General features: G+C 32.7%; 1 protein-coding gene across 4 annotated transcripts in view; it reads left to right on the top strand.

Annotated features, from left to right (window-relative positions):
- Window positions 1-21,877, top strand: part of LOC133665454 (A-kinase anchor protein 13-like) — a 364,315-nt gene that overhangs the window by 238,732 nt on the left and 103,706 nt on the right. For all 4 annotated transcript variants that reach the window (XM_062070780.1, XM_062070772.1, XM_062070757.1 and 1 more), the window contains exon 12: window positions 18,808-19,172. In XM_062070780.1, the coding sequence (XP_061926764.1) occupies window positions 18,808-19,172 (365 nt within the window). The remainder of the gene's footprint in view (window positions 1-18,807; window positions 19,173-21,877) is intronic.

The raw sequence follows: 21,877 nt of genomic DNA, 5'->3' as shown, positions 1-21,877 counted from the left end.
TGTTTTAAACGTCCATGCCGTCTTTAAGTTGAAGTGGATTGGTAAATGTTTCGTGTTTTTTTTTAGCTAATGTTGTATGTTTACACCTAAAAAATAATAACCTAATTAATAATAACAGTTTTGTTTTAAACGTCCGTGCCGTCTTTAAGTTGAAGTGGATTGGTAAATGTTTCGTGTTTTTTTTTTAGCTAATGTTGTATGTTTACACCTAAAAAATAATAACCTAATTAATAATAACAGTTTTGTTTTAAACGTCCATGCCGTGGATAAGTTGAAGTGGATTGGTAAATGTTTCGTTGTTTTTTTTAGCTAATGTTGTATGTTTACACCTAAAAAATAGTGCATTTTGGTATTTAGTATTGGTATTTATTTAATAATAACAGTTTAGTTTTAAACGTCCATGCCGTCTTTAAGTTGAAGTGGATTGGTAAATGTTTCGGGGTTTTTTTAGCTAATGTTGTATGTTTACACCTAAAAAAATAGTGCATTTTGGTATTTAGTATTGGTATTTATTTAATAATAACAGTTTTGTTTTAAACGTCCATGCCGTCTTTAAGTTGAAGTGGATTGGTAAATGTTTCGTGTTTTTTTTTTAGCTAATGTATGTTTACACCTAAAAAATAATAACCTAATTAATAATAACAGTTTTGTTTTAAACGTCCGCGCCGTCTTTAAGTTGAAGTGGATTGGTAAATGTTTCGTGTTTTTTTTTTTAGCTAATGTTGTATGTTTACACCTAAAAAATAATAACCTAATTAATAATAACAGTTTTGTTTGAAACGTCCATGCCGTCTTTAAGTTGAAGTGGATTGGTAAATGTTTCGTTGTTTTTTTTAGCTAATGTTGTATGTTTACACCTAAAAAATAGTGCATTTTGGTATTTAGTATTGGTATTTATTTAATAATAACAGTTTTGTTTTAAACGTCCATGCCGTCTTTAAGTTGAAGTGGATTGGTAAATGTTTCGTGTGTTTTTTTTAGCTAATGTATGTTTACACCTAAAAAATAATAACCTAATTAATAATAACACTAAAAAATAATCACCTAATTAATAATAAAGTTTTGTTTGAAACGTCCGCGCCGTCTTTCAGTTGAAGTGGATTGGTAAATGTTTCGTGTGTTTTTTTTAGCTAATGTTGTATGTTTACACCTAAAAAATAATAACCTAATTAATAATAACAGTTTTGTTTTAAACGTCCGTGCCGTCTTTAAGTTGAAGTGGATTGGTAAATGTTTCGTGGTTTTTTTTTTTAGCTAATGTTGTATGTTTACACCTAAAAAATAATAACCTAATTAATAATAACAGTTTTGTTTTAAACGTCCGTGCCGTCTTTAAGTTGAAGTGGATTGGTAAATGTTTCGTGTTTTTTTTTTTAGCTAATGTTGTATGTTTACACCTAAAAAATAGTGCATTTTGGTATTTAGTATTGGTAATTATTTAATAATAACAGTTTTGTTTTAAACGTCCATGCCGTCTTTAAGTTGAAGTGGATTGGTAAATGTTTAGTTTTTTTTTTAGCTAATGTTGTATGTTTACACCTAAAAAATAGTGCATTTTGGTATTTAGTATTGGTATTTATTTAATAATAACAGTTTTGTTTTAAACGTCCGCGCCGTCTTTAAGTTGAAGTGGATTGGTAAATGTTTCGTGTTTTTTTTTTTAGCTAATGTTGTATGTTTACACCTAAAAAATAATAACCTAATTAATAATAACAGTTTTGTTTTAAACGTCCGCGCCGTCTTTAAGTTGAAGTGGATTGGTAAATGTTTCGGTTTTTTTTTTTAGCTAATGTTGTATGTTTACACCTAAAAAATTGTGCATTTTGGTATTTAGTATTGGTATTTATTTAATAATAACAGTTTTGTTTTAAACGTCCATGCCGTCTTTAAGTTGAAGTGGATTGGTAAATGTTTCGGGGTTTTTTTAGCTAATGTTGTATGTTTACACCTAAAAAATAGTGCATTTTGGTATTTAGTATTGGTATTTATTTAATAATAACAGTTTTGTTTTAAACGTCCATGCCGTTTTTAAGTTGAAGTGGATTGGTAAATGTTTCGTGTTTTTTTTTTAGCTAATGTATGTTTACACCTAAAAACTAATAACCTAATTAATAATAACAGTTTTGTTTTAAACGTCCGCGCCGTCTTTAAGTTGAAGTGGATTGGTTAATGTTTCGTGTTTTTTTTTTAGCTAATGTTGTATGTTTACACCTAAAAAATAATAACCTAATTAATAATAACAGTTTTGTTTTAAACGTCCGTGCCGTCTTTAAGTTGAAGTGGATTGGTAAATGTTTCGTGTTTTTTTTTTTAGCTAATGTTGTATGTTTACACCTAAAAAATAATAACCTAATTAATAATAACAGTTTTGTTTGAAACGTCCATGCCGTCTTTAAGTTGAAGTGGATTTGTAAATGTTTCGTTGTTTTTTTTAGCTAATGTTGTATGTTTACACCTAAAAAATAGTGCATTTTGGTATTTAGTATTGGTATTTATTTAATAATAACAGTTTTGTTTTAAACGTCCATGCCGTCTTTAAGTTGAAGTGGATTGGTAAATGTTTCGTGTGTTTTTTTTAGCTAATGTATGTTTACACCTAAAAAATAATAACCTAATTAATAATAACACTAAAAAATAATCACCTAATTAATAATAAAGTTTTGTTTGAAACGTCCGCGCCGTCTTTAAGTTGAAGTGGATTGGTAAATGTTTCGTGTGTTTTTTTTAGCTAATGTTGTATGTTTACACCTAAAAAATAATAACCTAATTAATAATAACAGTTTTGTTTTAAACGTCCGTGCCGTCTTTAAGTTGAAGTGGATTGGTAAATGTTTCGTGGTTTTTTTTTTTAGCTAATGTTGTATGTTTACACCTAAAAAATAATAACCTAATTAATAATAACAGTTTTGTTTTAAACGTCCGTGCCGTCTTTAAGTTGAAGTGGATTGGTAAATGTTTCGTGTTTTTTTTTTAGCTAATGTTGTATGTTTACGCCTAAAAAATAATAACCTAATTAATAATAACAGTTTTGTTTTAAACGTCCGTGCCGTCTTTAAGTTGAAGTGGATTGGTAAACGTTTCGTGTTTTTTTTTTAGCTAATGTTGTATGTTTACACCTAAAAAATAATAACCTAATTAATAATAACAGTTTTGTTTTATACGTCCATGCCGTCTTTAAGTTGAAGTGGATTGGTAAATGTTTCGTTTTTTTTTAGCTAATGTTGTATGTTTACACCTAAAAAATAATAACCTAATTAATAATAACAGTTTTGTTTTAAACGTCCATGCCGTCTTTAAGTTGAAGTGGATTGGTAAATGTTTTGTGGTTTTTTTTAGCTAATGTTGTATGTTTACACCTAAAAAATTGTGCATTTTGGTATTTAGTATTGGTAATTATTTAATAATAACAGTTTTGTTTTAAACGTCCATGCCGTCTTTAAGTTGAAGTGGATTGGTAAATGTTTAGTTTTTTTTTTAGCTAATGTTGTATGTTTACACCTAAAAAATAGTGCATTTTGGTATTTAGTATTGGTATTTATTTAATAATAACAGTTTTGTTTTAAACGTCCGCGCCGTCTTTAAGTTGAAGTGGATTGGTAAATGTTTCGTTTTTTTTTTTTAGCTAATGTTGTATGTTTACACCTAAAAAATAGTGCATTTTGGTATTTAGTATTGGTAATTATTTAATAATAACAGTTTTGTTTTAAACGTCCATGCCGTCTTTAAGTTGAAGTGGATTGGTAAATGTTTAGTTTTTTTTTTAGCTAATGTTGTATGTTTACACCTAAAAAATAGTGCATTTTGGTATTTAGTATTGGTATTTATTTAATAATAACAGTTTTGTTTTAAACGTCCGCGCCGTCTTTAAGTTGAAGTGGATTGGTAAATGTTTCGTGTTTTTTTTTTTAGCTAATGTTGTATGTTTACACCTAAAAAATAATAACCTAATTAATAATAACAGTTTTGTTTTAAACGTCCGCGCCGTCTTTAAGTTGAAGTGGATTGGTAAATGTTTCGGTTTTTTTTTTTAGCTAATGTATGTTTACACCTAAAAAATAATAACCTAATTAATAATAACAGTTTTGTTTGAAACGTCCATGCCGTCTTTAAGTTGAAGTGGATTGGTAAATGTTTCGTGTTTTTTTTTAGCTAATGTTGTATGTTTACACCTAAAAAATTGTGCATTTTGGTATTTAGTATTGGTATTTATTTAATAATAACAGTTTTGTTTTAAACGTCCATGCCGTCTTTAAGTTGAAGTGGATTGGTAAATGTTTCGGGTTTTTTTTAGCTAATGTTGTATGTTTACACCTAAAAAATAGTGCATTTTGGTATTTAGTATTGGTATTTATTTAATAATAACAGTTTTGTTTTAAACGTCCATGCGTCTTTAAGTTGAAGTGGATTGGTAAATGTTTCGTGTGTTTTTTTTAGCTAATGTTGTATGTTTACACCTAAAAAATAATAACCTAATTAATAATAACACTAAAAAATAATCACCTATTTAATAATAAAGTTTTGTTTGAAACGTCCGCGCCGTCTTTCAGTTGAAGTGAATTGGTAAATGTTTCGTGTGTTTTTTTTATAGCTAATGTTGTATGTTTACACCTAAAAAATAATAACCTAATTAATAATAAGAGTTTTGTTTGAAACGTCCATGCCGTCTTTAAGTTGAAGTGGATTGGTAAATGTTTCGGGGTTTTTTTTTTAGCTAATGTTGTATGTTTACACCTAAAAAATAATAACCTAATTAATAATAACAGTTTTGTTTTAAACGTCCATGCCGTCTTTAAGTTGAAGTGGATTGGTAAATGTTTCGTTTTTTTTTTTAGCTAATGTTGTATGTTTACACCTAAAAAATAGTGCATTTTGGTATTTAGTATTGGTATTTATTTAATAATAACAGTTTTGTTTTAAACGTCCATGCCGTCTTTAAGTTGAAGTGGATTGGTAAATGTTTCGGTTTTTTTTTAGCTAATGTTGTATGTTTACACCTAAAAAATAGTGCATTTTGGTATTTAGTATTGGTATTTATTTAATAATAACAGTTTTGTTTTAAACGTCCGTGCCGTCTTTAAGTTGAAATGGATTGGTAAATGTTTTGTGTGTTTTTTTTAGCTAATGTTGTATGTTTACACCTAAAAAATAATAAACTAATTAATAATAACAGTTTTGTTTTAAACGTCCGTGCCGTCTTTAAGTTGAAGTGGATTGGTAAATGTTTCGTGGTTTTTTTTTAGCTAATGTTGTATGTTTACACCTAAAAAATAATAACCTAATTAATAATAACAGTTTTGTTTTAAACGTCCATGCCGTCTTTAAGTTGAAGTGGATTGGTAAATGTTTCGTGTTTTTTTTTAGCTAATGTTGTATGTTTACACCTAAAAAATAGTGCATTTTGGTATTTAGTATTGGTATTTATTTAATAATAACAGTTTTGTTTTAAACGTCCATGCCGTCTTTCAGTTGAAGTGGATTGGTAAATGTTTCGTGTTTTTTTTTAGCTAATGTTGTATGTTTACACCTAAAAAATAGTGCATTTTGGTATTTAGTATTGGTATTTATTTAATAATAACAGTTTTGTTTTAAACGTCCGTGCCGTCTTTAAGTTGAAGTGGATTGGTAAACGTTTCGTGTTTTTTTTTTAGCTAATGTTGTATGTTTACACCTAAAAAATAATAACCTAATTAATAATAACAGTTTTGTTTTAAACGTCCATGCCGTCTTTAAGTTGAAGTGGATTGGTAAATGTTTCGTGTGTTTTTTTTAGCTAATGTATGTTTACACCTAAAAAATAATAACCTAATTAATAATAACAGTTTTGTTTTAAACGTCCACGCCGTCTTTAAGTTGAAGTGGATTGGTAAATGTTTCGTGTTTTTTTTTTTAGCTAATGTTGTATGTTTACACCTAAAAAATAATAACCTAATTAATAATAACAGTTTTGTTTTAAACGTCCATGCCGTCTTTAAGTTGAAGTGGATTGGTAAATGTTTCGTTGTTTTTTTTAGCTAATGTTGTATGTTTACACCTAAAAAATAGTGCATTTTGGTATTTAGTATTGGTATTTATTTAATAATAACAATTTTGTTTTAAACGTCCATGCCGTCTTTAAGTTGAAGTGGATTGGTAAATGTTTAGGTTTTTTTTTAGCTAATGTTGTATGTTTACACCTAAAAAATAGTGCATTTTGGTATTTAGTATTGGTATTTATTTGGTATTTATATTTTAATCAGTTTTGTTTTAAACGTCCATCCATCCATCCATCCATCCATTGTACAATATAATTACAACACTTTATGTACATATTTATATACACATTTGAACAATAAGTTATTAACTGAAATATATTTATTAATTGTGGTTTTTACAAAAAATATATCTTATAAAAATATAAAAGCTAAAATGTCTCTTAAAGCTCTGCCCCTTTAATTAGCATATTAAATAATTTAACTTTAGCCTACTACTACAACCATATTATTTACCAGCAACATAAAGTGAAACAGAGGCAGAGGTGTCCTGCCACAGTCAGTAACAAATAAACAGAAAACAGTAGTGGTGGTAGATAGCTTCATCAAACATCTGATCCACTGAACAAAGAGCTCCAAAAATCTTGATCCTACACTTCTCTTTTGTAAAGTACATCTGAACAGCTGATATGGGCATCTACATCTACTATATGATTTGCCTGAGAAGCTGGACAGGACAAAAAAAAAAAAAAAAAAAAAAAAAAATCTATTTGTGGCGGCCTTAACTCTTTCGTGGCGGGCCGCCACAAATAAATGAATGTGTGGGAAACACTGCGGTTTCAAAAAGTAAAATGTATGACTTTTTAAAACGCCGCCGTGTACACGGACGTAGGGAGAAGTACAGAGCGCCGATAAACCTTAAAGGCACTGCCTTTGCGTGCCGGCCCAGTCACATAATATCTACGGCTTTTCACACACACAAGTGAATGCAAGGCATACTTGGTCAACAGCCATACAGGTCACACTGAGGGTGGCCATATAAACAACTTTAACACTGTTACAAATATGCGCCACACTGTGAACCCACACCAAACAAGAATGACAAACACATTGTCCGATATTATCAGACATCTCTAATATATATATATATATGTATATATATATATATATATATATATATATATATATATATATATATATATATATATATATATATATATATATATATATATATATATATATATATATATATATATAATACTTGAGTAGGTGAATTCTAGCTTAAATATATTCCCCTCTTAACCACGCCCCCCGCCCCGACCACGCCCCCTCCCCCACCCCCCGGCCCCCACCTCCCGGTATCGGAGGTCTCAAGGTTGGCAAGTATGCACTTTGGACACCCCTGCTTTAGTACGTAATAATTATTTTAGTTATATTGTAACACTTAGAAACATTTCTTCGGAGTGATGAATGACGATGCATACGAGTAGAAACGCTACGGACGGTTAGAAGACAGAACAGCACTTCTAATTCCGGTTCAAAGCTTTAAACAGCAGAAAACACTGGTAGTCATTCACCCATCTGCACCTGAAAAGTTTATTTAAGTTTTCAGTGAAGGTACAAGAGTTGGTCAATGTTTACGCATTTCATTTGTAACAATTTTGCGTCGTTTTCCGCATGTAAATCTACAATTATTCTCTGGAGGTGTATTTTGCGTTATTTTTTGTACCGTATTTTCCGCACTATAAGGCGCACCTAAAAACCTCCCAATTTTCTCAAAAGCTGACAGTGCGCCTTATAATCCGGTGCGCCTTATATATGGACCAATATTGAGCAGGTCTCGCAACTACGGCAGTGTTTCCCACACATTAATTTTTTGTGGCGGCCCGCCACGAAAGAATTACGTCCGCCACAAATTATTATTATTATTATTATTTTTTTATTTTTTTAAAAATTTTTTTTGTCCAAGAGGATACTTCTCTTGTTGCCTTATTTGTATTTGACCACTACTGTTTTCTGTTTATTTGTTACTGACTGTGGCAGGACACCTCTGCCTCTGTTTCACTTTATGTTGCTGGTAAATAATATGGTTGTAGTAGTAGGCTAAAGTTGAATTATTTAGTATGCACTAATTAAAGGGGCAGAGCTTTAAGAGACATTTTAGCTTTTATATTTTATAAGATATATTTTTTGTAAGAACCACAATTAATAAATATATTTCAGTGAATAACTTATTGTTCAAATCTGTATATAAATATGTACATAAAGTGTTGTAATTATATTGTAAAATGGATGGATGGACGTTTAAAACAAAACTGTTATTATTAATTAGTAAGTATACATTTTTTGAGCCTTTTTAGAGAAAATTATATCATTGTAGTAAATTATGCAAATTGCTCGATGATGTCATGGTGACCACGCCCATAGTCACGCCCATAGCCACGCCCCCGCCACCACAGGTATCTTGGCAGTTTATGGGAAACACTGTACGGGATGCATAACGTAACCCCAGCCTCTACTGTAGCGTCTATTCTATGCGCCTTATAATGCGGTGCGCCTTATATATGAACAAAGTTTTGAAATAGGCCATTCATTGAAGGCGCGCCTTATAAACCAGTGCGCCTTATAGTGCGGAAAATACGGTAGGTCTTTTACCATGAACTGATTAACGTGGACCCCGACTTAAACAAGTTGATGTGTTACCATTTAGTGGTCAATTGTACGGAATATGTACTGTACTGTGCAATCTACTAGTACAAGTTTCAATCAATCAATCAATGGAAAAGATTATGGGATTGGCGTTATTAGAATTATGATCTGGTCTTTGTCGGACCCTTCTGAACTTATTACTGACAAAAACACAATGCATCACTCAATTGTCTTATTCGGACTGAAAGACTACTTCCTTGTATTCTGGGGAAAACACGAGTCCCTTCTTGGACCAGAACTCATGTTGACCCAAGCGGTATTTTAAATTGGGAACCAACCAAAACAATCTCAGCTATGATAGACATGAATGGCGGAGCCAAGTCTGCAGCCCAGTTCTAGTCATGTGAAACGCATGAAGGCCTTCGCACAAACTAAAAACTGCTATTATTTTTACGCCGGAGTTTGAGGCTCACATGTCGGATTGACTTGAAATTGATCTCACAGCTGTAATTTGATTGATTGGAACTTTTATTAGTAGATTGCACAGTACAGTACATATTCCGTACAATTGACCACTAAATGGTAACACCCGAATAAGGTCCACGTTAATCAATTCATGGTAAGATTGATGGCCGCCTTTAGGGGTCCGACATATAAGTATATAAGATTGGTTGCAAAACATGGCCGCCAATAAGGACTTCTTTGCAAGTCATTCAGAACGTTTCCATGCACGAGTTCTCAAACAATTTGTGTCCGAATAAGCTTTCTACAACAGTGGTCCCCAACCTTTTTGTACTTGCGAACCGATCAATGCTTGAAAATGTGTCCCACGGACCGGGTGGGGTACGGTAGTGTATATACACTTATGCATACATATATACACATATAAACATAAACACTAATATATACATACATATATATTTATACATACATATATACATACATACATGGGGGGTAGTAAAAAAAAATTTTTTAATTTTTTTTTGTCATAAAGAAATACAATCATGTGTGCTTACGGACTGTATCCCTGCAGACTGTATTGATTTATATTGATATATAATGTATGTATTGTGTTTTTTATGTTGATTTAATTTTAAAAAAAATATATTATTATTATTTTTATTTTTTTTTTCATTTCTTGTGCGGCCGCACAGTGGTCCCCAACGGTGGTTGGGGACCACTGTTCTACAACACATGGAAACACCTTAATCTGATCGTGTTTGACTATTTTTTTTAAATTGATTAACATTAATTGGATATCATTTCTCTCTGTGGGGGTCCAACTCGTCCGTCTTTACTACATTATTCACCGGGAAAGAACAACTAGCCGGTTGGGGCGTACTGTTTACACCACAGGTGTCAAACTCAATAATAATAATAATAATAGATTTTATTTGTAAAAAGCACTTTACATTGAGCAAACAACCTCAAAGTGCTACAGTGTATTAAAAAAACAAAAATTAGAATGCATAGATCTAAAAAAAGGCTTTTTTAAAAAGAAGGGTTTTTAAGCCTTTTTTAAAAGCATCCACAGTCTGTGGTGCCCTCAGGTGGTCAGGGAGAGCGCTCCACAGACTGGGAGCGGCGGAGCATTGTTCGTAGCTTTGTCCTCTGAGGTTGGAGGATGTTAGTCTGTCCGGAGCGGAGGTGTCGTGTGGAGGATTTGGGGGTGAGCAATTCTTTGAGGTAGAGGGGGGCATTTCCAAACTCAAGGCCTGGGGGCCAGATTTGGCCCGCCACAGTATTGTATATGGACTGCGAAAGCCTGGAAATAATATGAGGTACTTTATTTTTTCTTACTAAATGTATTCAGGTTTTTTTTCTATTTTGACAAAAAAAATGTTAAATAACATTATCCAATAATACAAACATGTATTATCCTATCCTAAACTAAATACCGTATTTTTCGGAGTATAAGCCGCACCGGAGTATAAGTCGCACCTGCCGAAAAGTCATAATAAAGAAGGAACATATATAAGTCTCATTGGAGTATAAGTCGCATTTTTTGGGGAAATTTATTTGATAAAAGCCAACACCAAGAATAGACATTTGAAAGGCAATTTCAAATAAATAAAGAATAGTGAACAACAGGCTGAATAAGTGTACGTTATATGAGGCATAAATAACCAACTGAGAAGGTGCCTGGTATGTTAACGTAACATATTATGGTAAGAGTCATTCAAATAACTATAACATATAGAACATGCTATACGTTTACCAAACAATCTGTCACTCCTAATCGCTAAATCCCATGAAATCTTATACGTCTAGTCTCTTACGTGAATGAGCTAAATAATATTATTTGATATTTTACGCTAATGTGTTGATAATTTCACACATAAGTCGCTCCTGAGTATAAGTCGCACTATGAACTATGAACTATGAAAAAAACTACGACTTATAGTCCAAAAAATACGGTACTTGCATTTGGTTAATTCATGATTTCAAAGCAAATGATCCATCAAATTGCATACTGTAAAATTCACAATTGATTTTATGGTACAAAAAACAACAACTGGCAGCTCAATCTCCAGAAATGTAGGTACAAATAAACTGTGATACTGTTTTTCCATTTACAATAAAACAAAAAAACCCCCCCGAGATTTTATGATAAAAAAAACTGGCAGCTCAGTTGCCAGAATGTTACCGTAAAAACACTTTAATGCCGTTTTTCCATTTCCAGGAATACGCTGTCAAAACAACAACCAACGATTGTATGGTTGAAAGAACAAAAGAAAACTGGCAAACTAACTTGCCAGAATTTTACCGTAAAAATAAACAAAGATACAGTTTTTCTATTGACTCTGTAAACACAACAATGGAAGATTTTATGCTAAAAAAAATAAATAATTGTGTAAAAAAAACAAACTTTTGTACATACATACATATATACATACATACACATACATGTATATACAGTCACGATCAAAAGTTGACATACACTTGTAAAGAACATAATGTCATGGCTGTCTTGAGTTTCCAATCATTTCTACAACGCTTATTTTTTTGTGATAGAGTGATTGGAGCACATACTTGTTGGTCACAAAAAACATTCGTGAAGTTTGCTTTTTTGATGAATTTATTATGGGTCTACTGAAAATGTGAGCAAATGTGCTGGGTCAAAAGTATACATACAGCAATGTTAATATTTGCTTACATGTCCCTTGGCAAGTTTCACTGCAATAAGGCACTTTTGGTAGCCATCCACAAGCTTCTGCTTGAATTTTGGACCACTCCTTTTGACAAAATTTGGTGCAGTTCAGCTAAATGTGTTGGTTTTCTGACATGGACTTGTTTCTTCAGCATTGTCCACACGTTTAAGTCAGGACTTTGGGAAGGCCATTCTAAAACCTTCATTCTAGCCTGATTTAGCCATTGTTAGTTTACATGTTGTTTTTTGTTCAGTCCCAGAAAGACTGACTTAAACAATATTTTTATATTGTTTTTATATTTATTTATTTTTTGTTTTTATTCAGTCATTGGTGGAGCTAAGGATAATATTTGAACATTGTTTTTAATATTGTTTTTAATATTGTTGTGCAGCACTTTGGAAACATTTTTGTTTTTTAAATGTGCTATATAAATAAAGTGGATTGGATTGGATTCTTTTACCACTTTTGACGTGTGTTTGGGGTCATTGTCCTGTTGGAACACCCAGCTGCGCCCAAGACCCAACCTCCGGGCTGATGATTTTAGCTTGTCCTGAAGAATTTGGAGGTAATCCTCCTTTTTCATTGTCCCATTTACTCTCTGTAAAGCACCAGTTCCATTGGCATCAAAACAGGCCCAGAGCATAATACTACCACCACCATGCTTGACGGTAGTTATAATGTTCCTGGGATTAAAGGCCTCACTTTTTCTCCTCCAAACATATTGCTGGGTATTGTGGCCAAACGGCTCAATTTTTGTTTCATCTGACCACAGAACTTTCCTCCAGAAGGTCTTATCTTTGTCCATGTGAAACTTGCCAAGGGACATGTAACTAAATATTAACATTGCTGTATGTATACTTTTGACCCACATTTTCAGTACACCCATAATAAATTCATAAAATAACCAAACTTCATGAATGTTTTTTGTGACCAACAAGTATGTGCTCCAATCACTCTATCACAAAAAAATATAAGTGTTGTAGAAATGATTGGAAACTCAAGACAGCCATGACATTATGTTCTTTACAAGTCGGGATGATGTTCGAAACCAGTTCTCCCGGTTGTTCGATAAGAAAAGAACCGTTCGATAAAAAAAGAACCGATTCCACGGACTCAAATCCCTTTTTGAGAACCGGTTCCCGTTATCGATGCCACTATAGTAAAGGAAAGGAGTTGGTTCTTTATTCAAATCCCTGGGAACGAATCCCGTCCCACAAGAAATGCCCTGTGGGACATCACAGGAAATGACGTAGCTCAGTCTAATGACTGAGCTACGTCATTTCAGCAAAAATAATGGACCGGAAAAAAACGCCTCAAGGCACGGCTATTCACCTATAGTGATCACAGAGACAGGTTGTTTTTGTGTTACTGTATATATTTGTTTTTCTGAAAAAATCCCACTTAATATACTTTGGGTAACAACAGTCAATATTTATTTATTTTTATTTTTTTAGAAGGGCAACAGTCAATATTTATTTATTTATTTTATTTTATTTTTTTCTTGTAAAATAAAAGTGAGCTTTTGTTAAACCAAATATTGTGTTTTTTTCCATATACAACAACCTATCTGGATTCGATAAGAGAATCGATAAGGAATCGGTTCGATAAGAGGATTCAATAATGGGCTCGAACTCGATCATTTCTTATCAAACATCATCCCTATTTACAAGTGTATGTAAACTTTTGACCACGTGTGAAAATAATACGACTAATTTAGTGCATGGAAACATATTTTGTAATATTACATGCTAGCTGGTCTTCCAAACATTATACGGGGATCCATTAATTCACAGAGCGCGTTTCCGCGGTAACAAAATGAGTTGCGGCCATCAAACGTGTGTGACATGCTCGACCGAGACACGTGTCTTCAGATCTTCCCCCGCAGCGGTGGTGTGCGAGGATAACGACATTAAGTCTTTACCGGCAGCTGATTCCTTCTTTGAGCCCGAGTCATGTGACCCGGCCCAAACCCCCGACACACACCACAACACACACGGTCGTCATGTGAGCGCTCTCGCTTCCCAGAGGAAGTGGACTGGGCTGGCGTGGAGCCCACCTTTGAGTGCGAGCTCTCCCAACAGAAGCGTCTCTATGCTGGCCAGCTGGCGACACAATAAGCCAGTTCCAGCTCACACCTCCAGGTTAACTCTTAACGGGCCTGCTTCTGACACCTCCTTACCACCGCACCAAATATCATGTGGCGCACGTTCAGGGAATGACCCCCTCGCCACTTCCCCACTTTTCTAAAAGTTTCATTACCTCCTCTAGGAAGTTACGTAGTCCTTTTTATTTATTATTATTATTTTATTTTTTTTTAAATATTTGTATTATTTTATTTGTATTATATTTGTATTATATTTTTATATTATATTTATATTATAAAAATATAATAAATAAAAAAATACAAATAATAATAATAAAAAAATATAAAAATATATATTATAAAAAAATATAGAAATATAATTGTATATTTTATTATTTTAATTTTCCTGAGGGAGCTCTCCTGAAGGAATCAATAAAGTACTATCTATCCATCTATCTATCTATCTATCTATCTATCTATCTATCTATCTATCTATCTATCTATCTATCTATCTATCTATCTATCTATCTATCTATCTATCTATCTATTAGTTAGTTAGCAAAATAACCAAAAAAAGTTACCGCATAGATTTTCCTGAAACTTGAACAGTTCATACCATATGGCAAAAATAATATCACCGTTATTTGGATTGAAATTTAAAACACAATTAATAATACAATTAATTCATAATATTTAAAAAAGGCTTAAAAACCCTTATTTTTTAAAAAAAGCCTTTTTTTAGATATATGCATGCTAGTTCTAGTTTTTATTTTTATTATCTTTTCTTTTTTTTTTAAATACACTTATTATCTTTTTATTTTATTTTTAATACACTGTAGCACTTTGAGGTTGTTTGCTCAATGTAAAGTGCTTTTTTACAAATTAAATCTATTATTATTATTATTATTATTATTATTAAAATCTACTGTATTTTCCGGAATATAGAGTCGCATCCACAACATTTTTGGGAAAAATATTGTGTTGCCATATATAAGGCACATAGGACTATAAGCCGCAGTTGAATATGTTGTAAATTGAGTTATTTACACAGATTTTGTAAATGTTTATTTACATACCTCAATTGTTTCCAAACGGTGTCTATAAAACGGCTGATCAACAAAACAGAAGTCATTTTCATGGACCCACTATTGTTTATCCATTCAATAAACAATAAACAATCGTCATGGACCCACTAGCTTCAGAAGCTAGCTCTCCAATCAGCTAAAAAAAGACTCAATAACTCCATGGTGACGTTTTGGTGAATTTACTAAACTGAAACAATACAAAAAGAATGTCATTGTAAGTTAATAATACTCACGCAGACACCCTGTAAACATTTTGGCATATTAGCTAATGCTAAGGACGCTAGCTAAACTGAAACAATACAAAAATGATCCTATTGTAAGTTAATAATACTCACGCAGACACCCTGTAAAAATGTTGGCATATTAGCTAATGCTATCAACACTAACAACACTCTCCAATCAGCTAAAAAAGACTCAATAAGTCCATGGTGACGTTTTGGTGAATTTACTAAACTGAAACAATACAAAAAGAATGTCATTGTAAGTTAATAATACTCACGCAGACACCCTGTAAACATTTTGGCATATTAGCTAATGCTAAGGACGCTAGCTAAACTGAAACAATACAAAAATGATCCTATTGTAAGTTAATAATACTCACGCAGACACCCTGTAAACATGTTGGCATATTAGCTAATGCTATCAACGCTAACAACACTCTCCAATCAGCTAAAAAAGACTCAATAAGTCCATGGTGACGTTTTGGTGAATTTACTAAACTGAAACAATACAAAAAGGACACTATTGTAAGTTAATAATACTCACGCAGACACCCTGTAAACATGTTGGCATATTAGCTAATGCTAACGACGCTAGCTAAACGGAAACAATACAAAAATAATGCTTTTGTAAGTTAATAATACTAACACAGACACCCTGTAAACATGTTAGCATATTAGCTAATGCTAACGACGCTAGCTAAACTGAACCAATACAAAAATAATGCTATTGTAAGTTAATAATACTCACACAGACACCCTGTAAACATGTTGGCATATTAGCTAATGCTAACGACGCTAGCTAAACTGAAACAATACAAAAATAATGCTATTGTAAGTTAATAATACTAACACAGACACCCTGTAAACATGTTGGCATATTAGCTAATGCTAACGACGCTAGCTAAACTGAAACAATACAAAAATAATGCTATTGTAAGTTAATAATACTAACACAGACACCCTGTAAACATGTTAGCATATTAGCTAATGCTAACAACGCTAGCTAAACTGAAACAATACAAAATAATGCTATTGTAAGTTAATAATACTAACACAGACACCCTGTAAACATGTTGGCATATTAGCTAATGCTAACGACGCTAGCTAAACTGAAATAATACAAAAATAATGCTATTGTAAGTTAATAATACTAACACAGACACCCTGTAAACATGTTGGCATATTAGCTAATGCTAACGACGCTAGCTAAACTGAAACAATACATAAATAATGCTATTGTAAGTTAATAATACTCACGCAGACACTTGTAAACATGTTAGCATATTAGCTAATGCTAACGACGCTAGCTAAACTGAAAGAATACAAAAATAATGCTATTGTAAGTTAATAATACTCACGCAGACACTTGTAAACATGTTAGCATATTAGCTAATGCTAATGACGCCAGCTAAACTGAAAGAATACACAAATAATGCTATTGTAAGTTAATAATACTCACACAGACACCCTGTAAACAAGTTGGCATATTAGCTAATACTAACGACGATAGCTAAACTGAAACAATACAAAAATAATGCTATTGTAAGTTAATAATACTAACACAGACACCCTGTAAACATGTTGGCATATTAGCTAATGCTATCAACGCTAACAACACTCTCCAATCAGCTAAAAAAGACTCAATAAGTCCATGGTGACGTTTTGGTGAATTTACTAAACTGAAACAATACAAAAAGAATGCTATTGTAAGTTAATAATACTCACGCAGACACCCTGTAAACATGTTGGCATATTAGCTAATGCTAACGACGCTAGCTAAACTGAACCAATACAAAAATAATGCTATTGTAAGTTAATAATACTCACACAGACACCCTGTAAACATGTTAGCATATTAGCTAATGCTAACGACGCTAGCTAAACTGAACCAATACAAAAATAATTGCTATTGTAAGTTAATAATACTAACACAGTATTAGTTATGCTAATATGCCAACATGTAAACATGTTGGCATATTAGCTAATGCTAACAACGCTAGCTAAACTGAAATAATACAAAAATAATGCTTTTGTAAGTTAATAATACTAACACAGCCTGTAAACATGTTAGCATATTAGCTAATGCTAACGACGCTAGCTAAACTGAAACAATACAAAAATAATGCTATTGTAAGTTAATAATACTAACACAGACACCCTGTAAACATGTTAGCATATTAGCTAATGCTAACGACGCTAGCTAAACTGAAACAATACAAAAATAGTGCTATTGTAAGTTAATAATACTCATGCAGACACTTGTAAACATGTTAGCATATTAGCTAATGCTAATGACGCCAGTTAAACTGAAAGAATACAAAAATAATGCTATTGTAAGTTAATTATACTAACACAGACACCCTGTAAACATGTTGGCATATTAGCTAATGCTAATGACGCTAGCTAAACTGAACCAATACAAAAATAATGCTATTGTAAGTTAATAATACTCACACAGACACCCTGTAAACATGTTGGCATATTAGCTAATGCTAACGACGCTAGCTAAACTGAACCAATACAAAAATAATGCTAGTGTAAGTTAATAATACTCACACTGACACCCTGTAAACATGTTAGCATATTAGCTAATGCTAACAACGCTAGCTAAACTGAAAGAATACAAAAATAATGCTATTGTAAGTTAATAATACTCACACAGACACCCTGTAAACATGTTGGCATATTAGCTAATGCTAACGACACTAGCTAAACTGAAACAATACAAAAATAATGCTATTGTAAGTTAATAATACTCACGCAGACACTTGTAAACATGTTAGCATATTAGCTAATGCTAATGACGCCAGCTAAACTGAAAGAATACAAAAAGTATGTCATTGTAAGTTAATAATACTCACACTGACACCCTGTAAACATGTTGGCATATTAGCTAATGCTAACGACGCTAGCTAAACTGAACCAATACAAAAATACACTGTTGTAAGTTAATAATACTCACGCAGACACCCTGTAAACATGTTGGCATATTAGCTAATGCTAACGACGCTAGCTAAACTGAAACAATACAAAAATAATGCTATTGTAAGTTAATAATAATCACGCAGACAATTGTAAACATGTTAGCATATTAGCTAATGCTAACGACGCTAGCTAAACTGAAACAATACAAAAATAATGCTATTGTAAGTTAATAATACTAACACAGACACCCTTTAAATATGTTGGCATATTAGCTAATGCTAACGACGCTAATTCTAACCTGATTTAGCCATTCCTTTACCACTTTTGACGTGTGTTTGGGGTCATTGTCCTGTTGGAACACCCAACTGCGCCTAAGACCCATGATTTTAGCTTGTCCTGAAGAATTTGGAGGTAATCCTCCTTTTTCATAGTCCCATGTAAAGCACCAGTTCCATTGGCAGCAAAACAGGCCCAGATCATAATACTACCACCACCATGCTTGACGGTAGGCATAGTGTTCCTGGGATTAAAGGCCTCACCTATTCTCCTCCAAACATATTGCTGGGTATTGTGGCCAAACGGTTACATTTTTGCTTCATCTGACCGCAGAACTTTCCTCCAGAAGGTCTTATCGTTTGACCACGACTGTGCATACGTACATTCTGAATGGTTTCGTGTACCTCAGCCAGTCTGATGCCTTGCAATGTCCAAATGTCTCGACAGAATGACGAGCCAGTGACGGGCGGCGACAGCACCAGCGAGGTCTCCATCTCCTGCTCGTCCACGGACGACACGGCCAGCGTGGGTCCGTCCAGCTCCAGTCCCGACGGCAGCCAGGGTCTGGGCAGCAGCTGGAGCCCGGAGGAAGTCATCACGTCGCGGGGGGCCTCCGTCTCCACGGACGGAGGCGGCGGGGGCGCGGGAATACTGGGCAGGGAGGCCGAGGAGGAGGCCAAAGACCGAGTGACGGAGGTGCCGCGGCGCTCCTGCCTCCTCCGGAGCAGCCTGCGCTCCTTGTCGCCTCTTCGCCGCCACAGCTGGGGACCCGGGAAGAACAACGGAGGACACGGCGCCATGAACCAGAGAAGGTAAAGAAGTTCTTCAATGAAAAGAGTCATTTGCAAAACTGTAAAAGTAGCATTTTGCTACGTTTAATCTCAGTGTTTCCCATAAACTGCCAAGATACCTGTGGCGGTGGGGGCGTGGCTATGGGCGTGGTCACCATGACGTCATCGAGTAATTTGCACAATTTACTACAATGATATGATATTCTCTAAAAAGGCTCAAAAAATGTATACTTGCTAAATAATAATAACAGTTTTGTTTTAAACGTCCATGCCGTCTTTAAGTTGAAGTGGATTGGTAAATGTTTCGGGGTTTTTTTTAGCTAATGTTTTATGTTTACACCTAAAAAATAATAACCTAATTAATAATAACAGTTTTGTTTGAAACGTCCATGCCGTCTTTAAGTTGAAGTGGATTGGTAAATGTTTCGTGTTTTTTTTTTTAGCTAATGTTGTACGTTTACACCTAAAAAATAATAACCTAATTAATAATAACAGTTTTGTTTTAAACGTCCACGCCGTCTTTAAGTTGAAGTGGATTGGTAAATGTTTCGTGTTTTTTTTTTTAGCTAATGTTGTACGTTTACACCTAAAAAATAATAACCTAATTAATAATAACAGTTTTGTTTTAAACGTCCACGCCGTCTTTAAGTTGAAGTGGATTGGTAAATGTTTTGTGTTTTTTTTTTAGCTAATGTTGTATGTTTACACCTAAAAAATAATAACCTAATTAATAATAACAGTTTTGTTTTAAACGTCCATGCCGTCTTTAAGTTGAAGTGGATTGGTAAATGTTTCAGTTTTTTTTTAGCTAATGTATGTTTACACCTAAAAAATAATAACCTAATTAATAATAACAGTTTTCTTTGAAACGTCCATGCCGTCTTTAAGTTGAAGTGGATTGGTAAATGTTTCGTTGTTTTTTTTAGCTAATGTTGTATGTTTACACCTAAAAAATAGTGCATTTTGGTATTTAGTATTGGTATTTATTTAATAATAACAGTTTTGTTTTAAACGTCCATGCCGTCTTTAAGTTGAAGTGGATTGGTAAATGTTTCGTGTTTTTTTTTTTAGCTAATGTTGTACGTTTACACCTAAAAAATAATAACCTAATTAATAATAACAGTTTTGTTTTAAACGTCCACGCCGTCTTTAAGTTGAAGTGGATTGGTAAATGTTTTGTGTTTTTTTTTTAGCTAATGTTGTATGTTTACACCTAAAAAATAATAACCTAATTAATAATAACAGTTTTGTTTTAAACGTCCATGCCGTCTTTAAGTTGAAGTGGATTGGTAAATGTTTCAGTTTTTTTTTAGCTAATGTATGTTTACACCTAAAAAATAATAACCTAATTAATAATAACAGTTTTCTTTGAAACGTCCATGCCGTCTTTAAGTTGAAGTGGATTGGTAAATGTTTCGTTGTTTTTTTTAGCTAATGTTGTATGTTTACACCTAAAAAATAGTGCATTTTGGTATTTAGTATTGGTATTTATTTAATAATAACAGTTTTGTTTTAAACGTCCATGCCGTCTTTAAGTTGAAGTGGATTGGTAAATGTTTCGTGTTTTTTTTTTAGCTAATGTTGTATGTTTACACCTAAAAAATAATAACCTAATTAATAATAACAGTTTTGTTTTAAACGTCCATGCCGTCTTTAAGTTGAAGTGGATTGGTAAATGTTTCGTGTTTTTTTTTTAGCTAATGTTGTATGTTTACACCTAAAAAATAATAACCTAATTAGTAATAACAGTTTTGTTTTAAACGTCCACGCCGTCTTTAAGTTGAAGTGGATTGGTAAATGTTTCGGGGTTTTTTTTAGCTAATGTTGTATGTTTACACCTAAAAAATAATAACCTAATGACATCATCGAGTAATTTGCATAATTTACTACAATGATATGATATTCTCTAAAAAGGCTCAAAAAATGTATACTTGCTAAATAATAATAACAGTTTTGTTTTAAACGTCCATGCCGTCTTTAAGTTGAAGTGGATTGGTAAATGTTTCGTGTTTTTTTTTAGCTAATGTTGTATGTTTACACCTAAAAAATAATAACCTAATTAATAATGACAGTTTTGTTTGAAACGTCCATGCCGTCTTTAAGTTGAAGTGGATTGGTAAATGTTTCGTTTTTTTTTAGCTAATGTTGTATGTTTACACCTAAAAAAATAGTGCATTTTGGTATTTAGTATTGGTATTTATTTAATAATAACAGTTTTGTTTTAAACGTCCATGCCGTCTTTAAGTTGAAGTGGATTGGTAAATATTTAGGGTTTTTTTTGGCTAATGTTGTATGTTTACACCTAAAAAATAGTGCATTTTGGTATTTAGTATTGGTATTTATTTGGTATTTGGTATTTATATTTTAATCAGTTTTGTTTTAAACGTCCATCCATCCATCCATCCATTTTACAATATAATTACAACACTTTATGTACATATTTATATACAGATTTGAACAATAAGTTATTCACTGAAATATATTTATTAATTGTGGTTCTTACAAAAAATATATCTGATAAAAATATAAAAGCGAAAATGTCTCTTAAAGCTCTGCCCCTTTAATTAGTGCATACTAAATCATTTAACTTTAGCCTACTACTACAACCATATTATTTACCAGCAACATAAAGTGAAACAGAGGCAGAGGTGTCCTGCCACAGTCAGTAACAAATAAACAGAAAACAGTAGTGGTGGTAGATAGACACAAAGCTTCATCAAACATCT

The sequence above is a fragment of the Entelurus aequoreus genome, linkage group LG02, assembly GCF_033978785.1.
Source record: "Entelurus aequoreus isolate RoL-2023_Sb linkage group LG02, RoL_Eaeq_v1.1, whole genome shotgun sequence".
NCBI lineage: Eukaryota > Metazoa > Chordata > Actinopteri > Syngnathiformes > Syngnathidae > Entelurus > Entelurus aequoreus.
The sequence above is the reverse complement of the archived record's forward strand: the minus strand, read 5'-3'. Positions and strand labels throughout refer to the sequence as shown.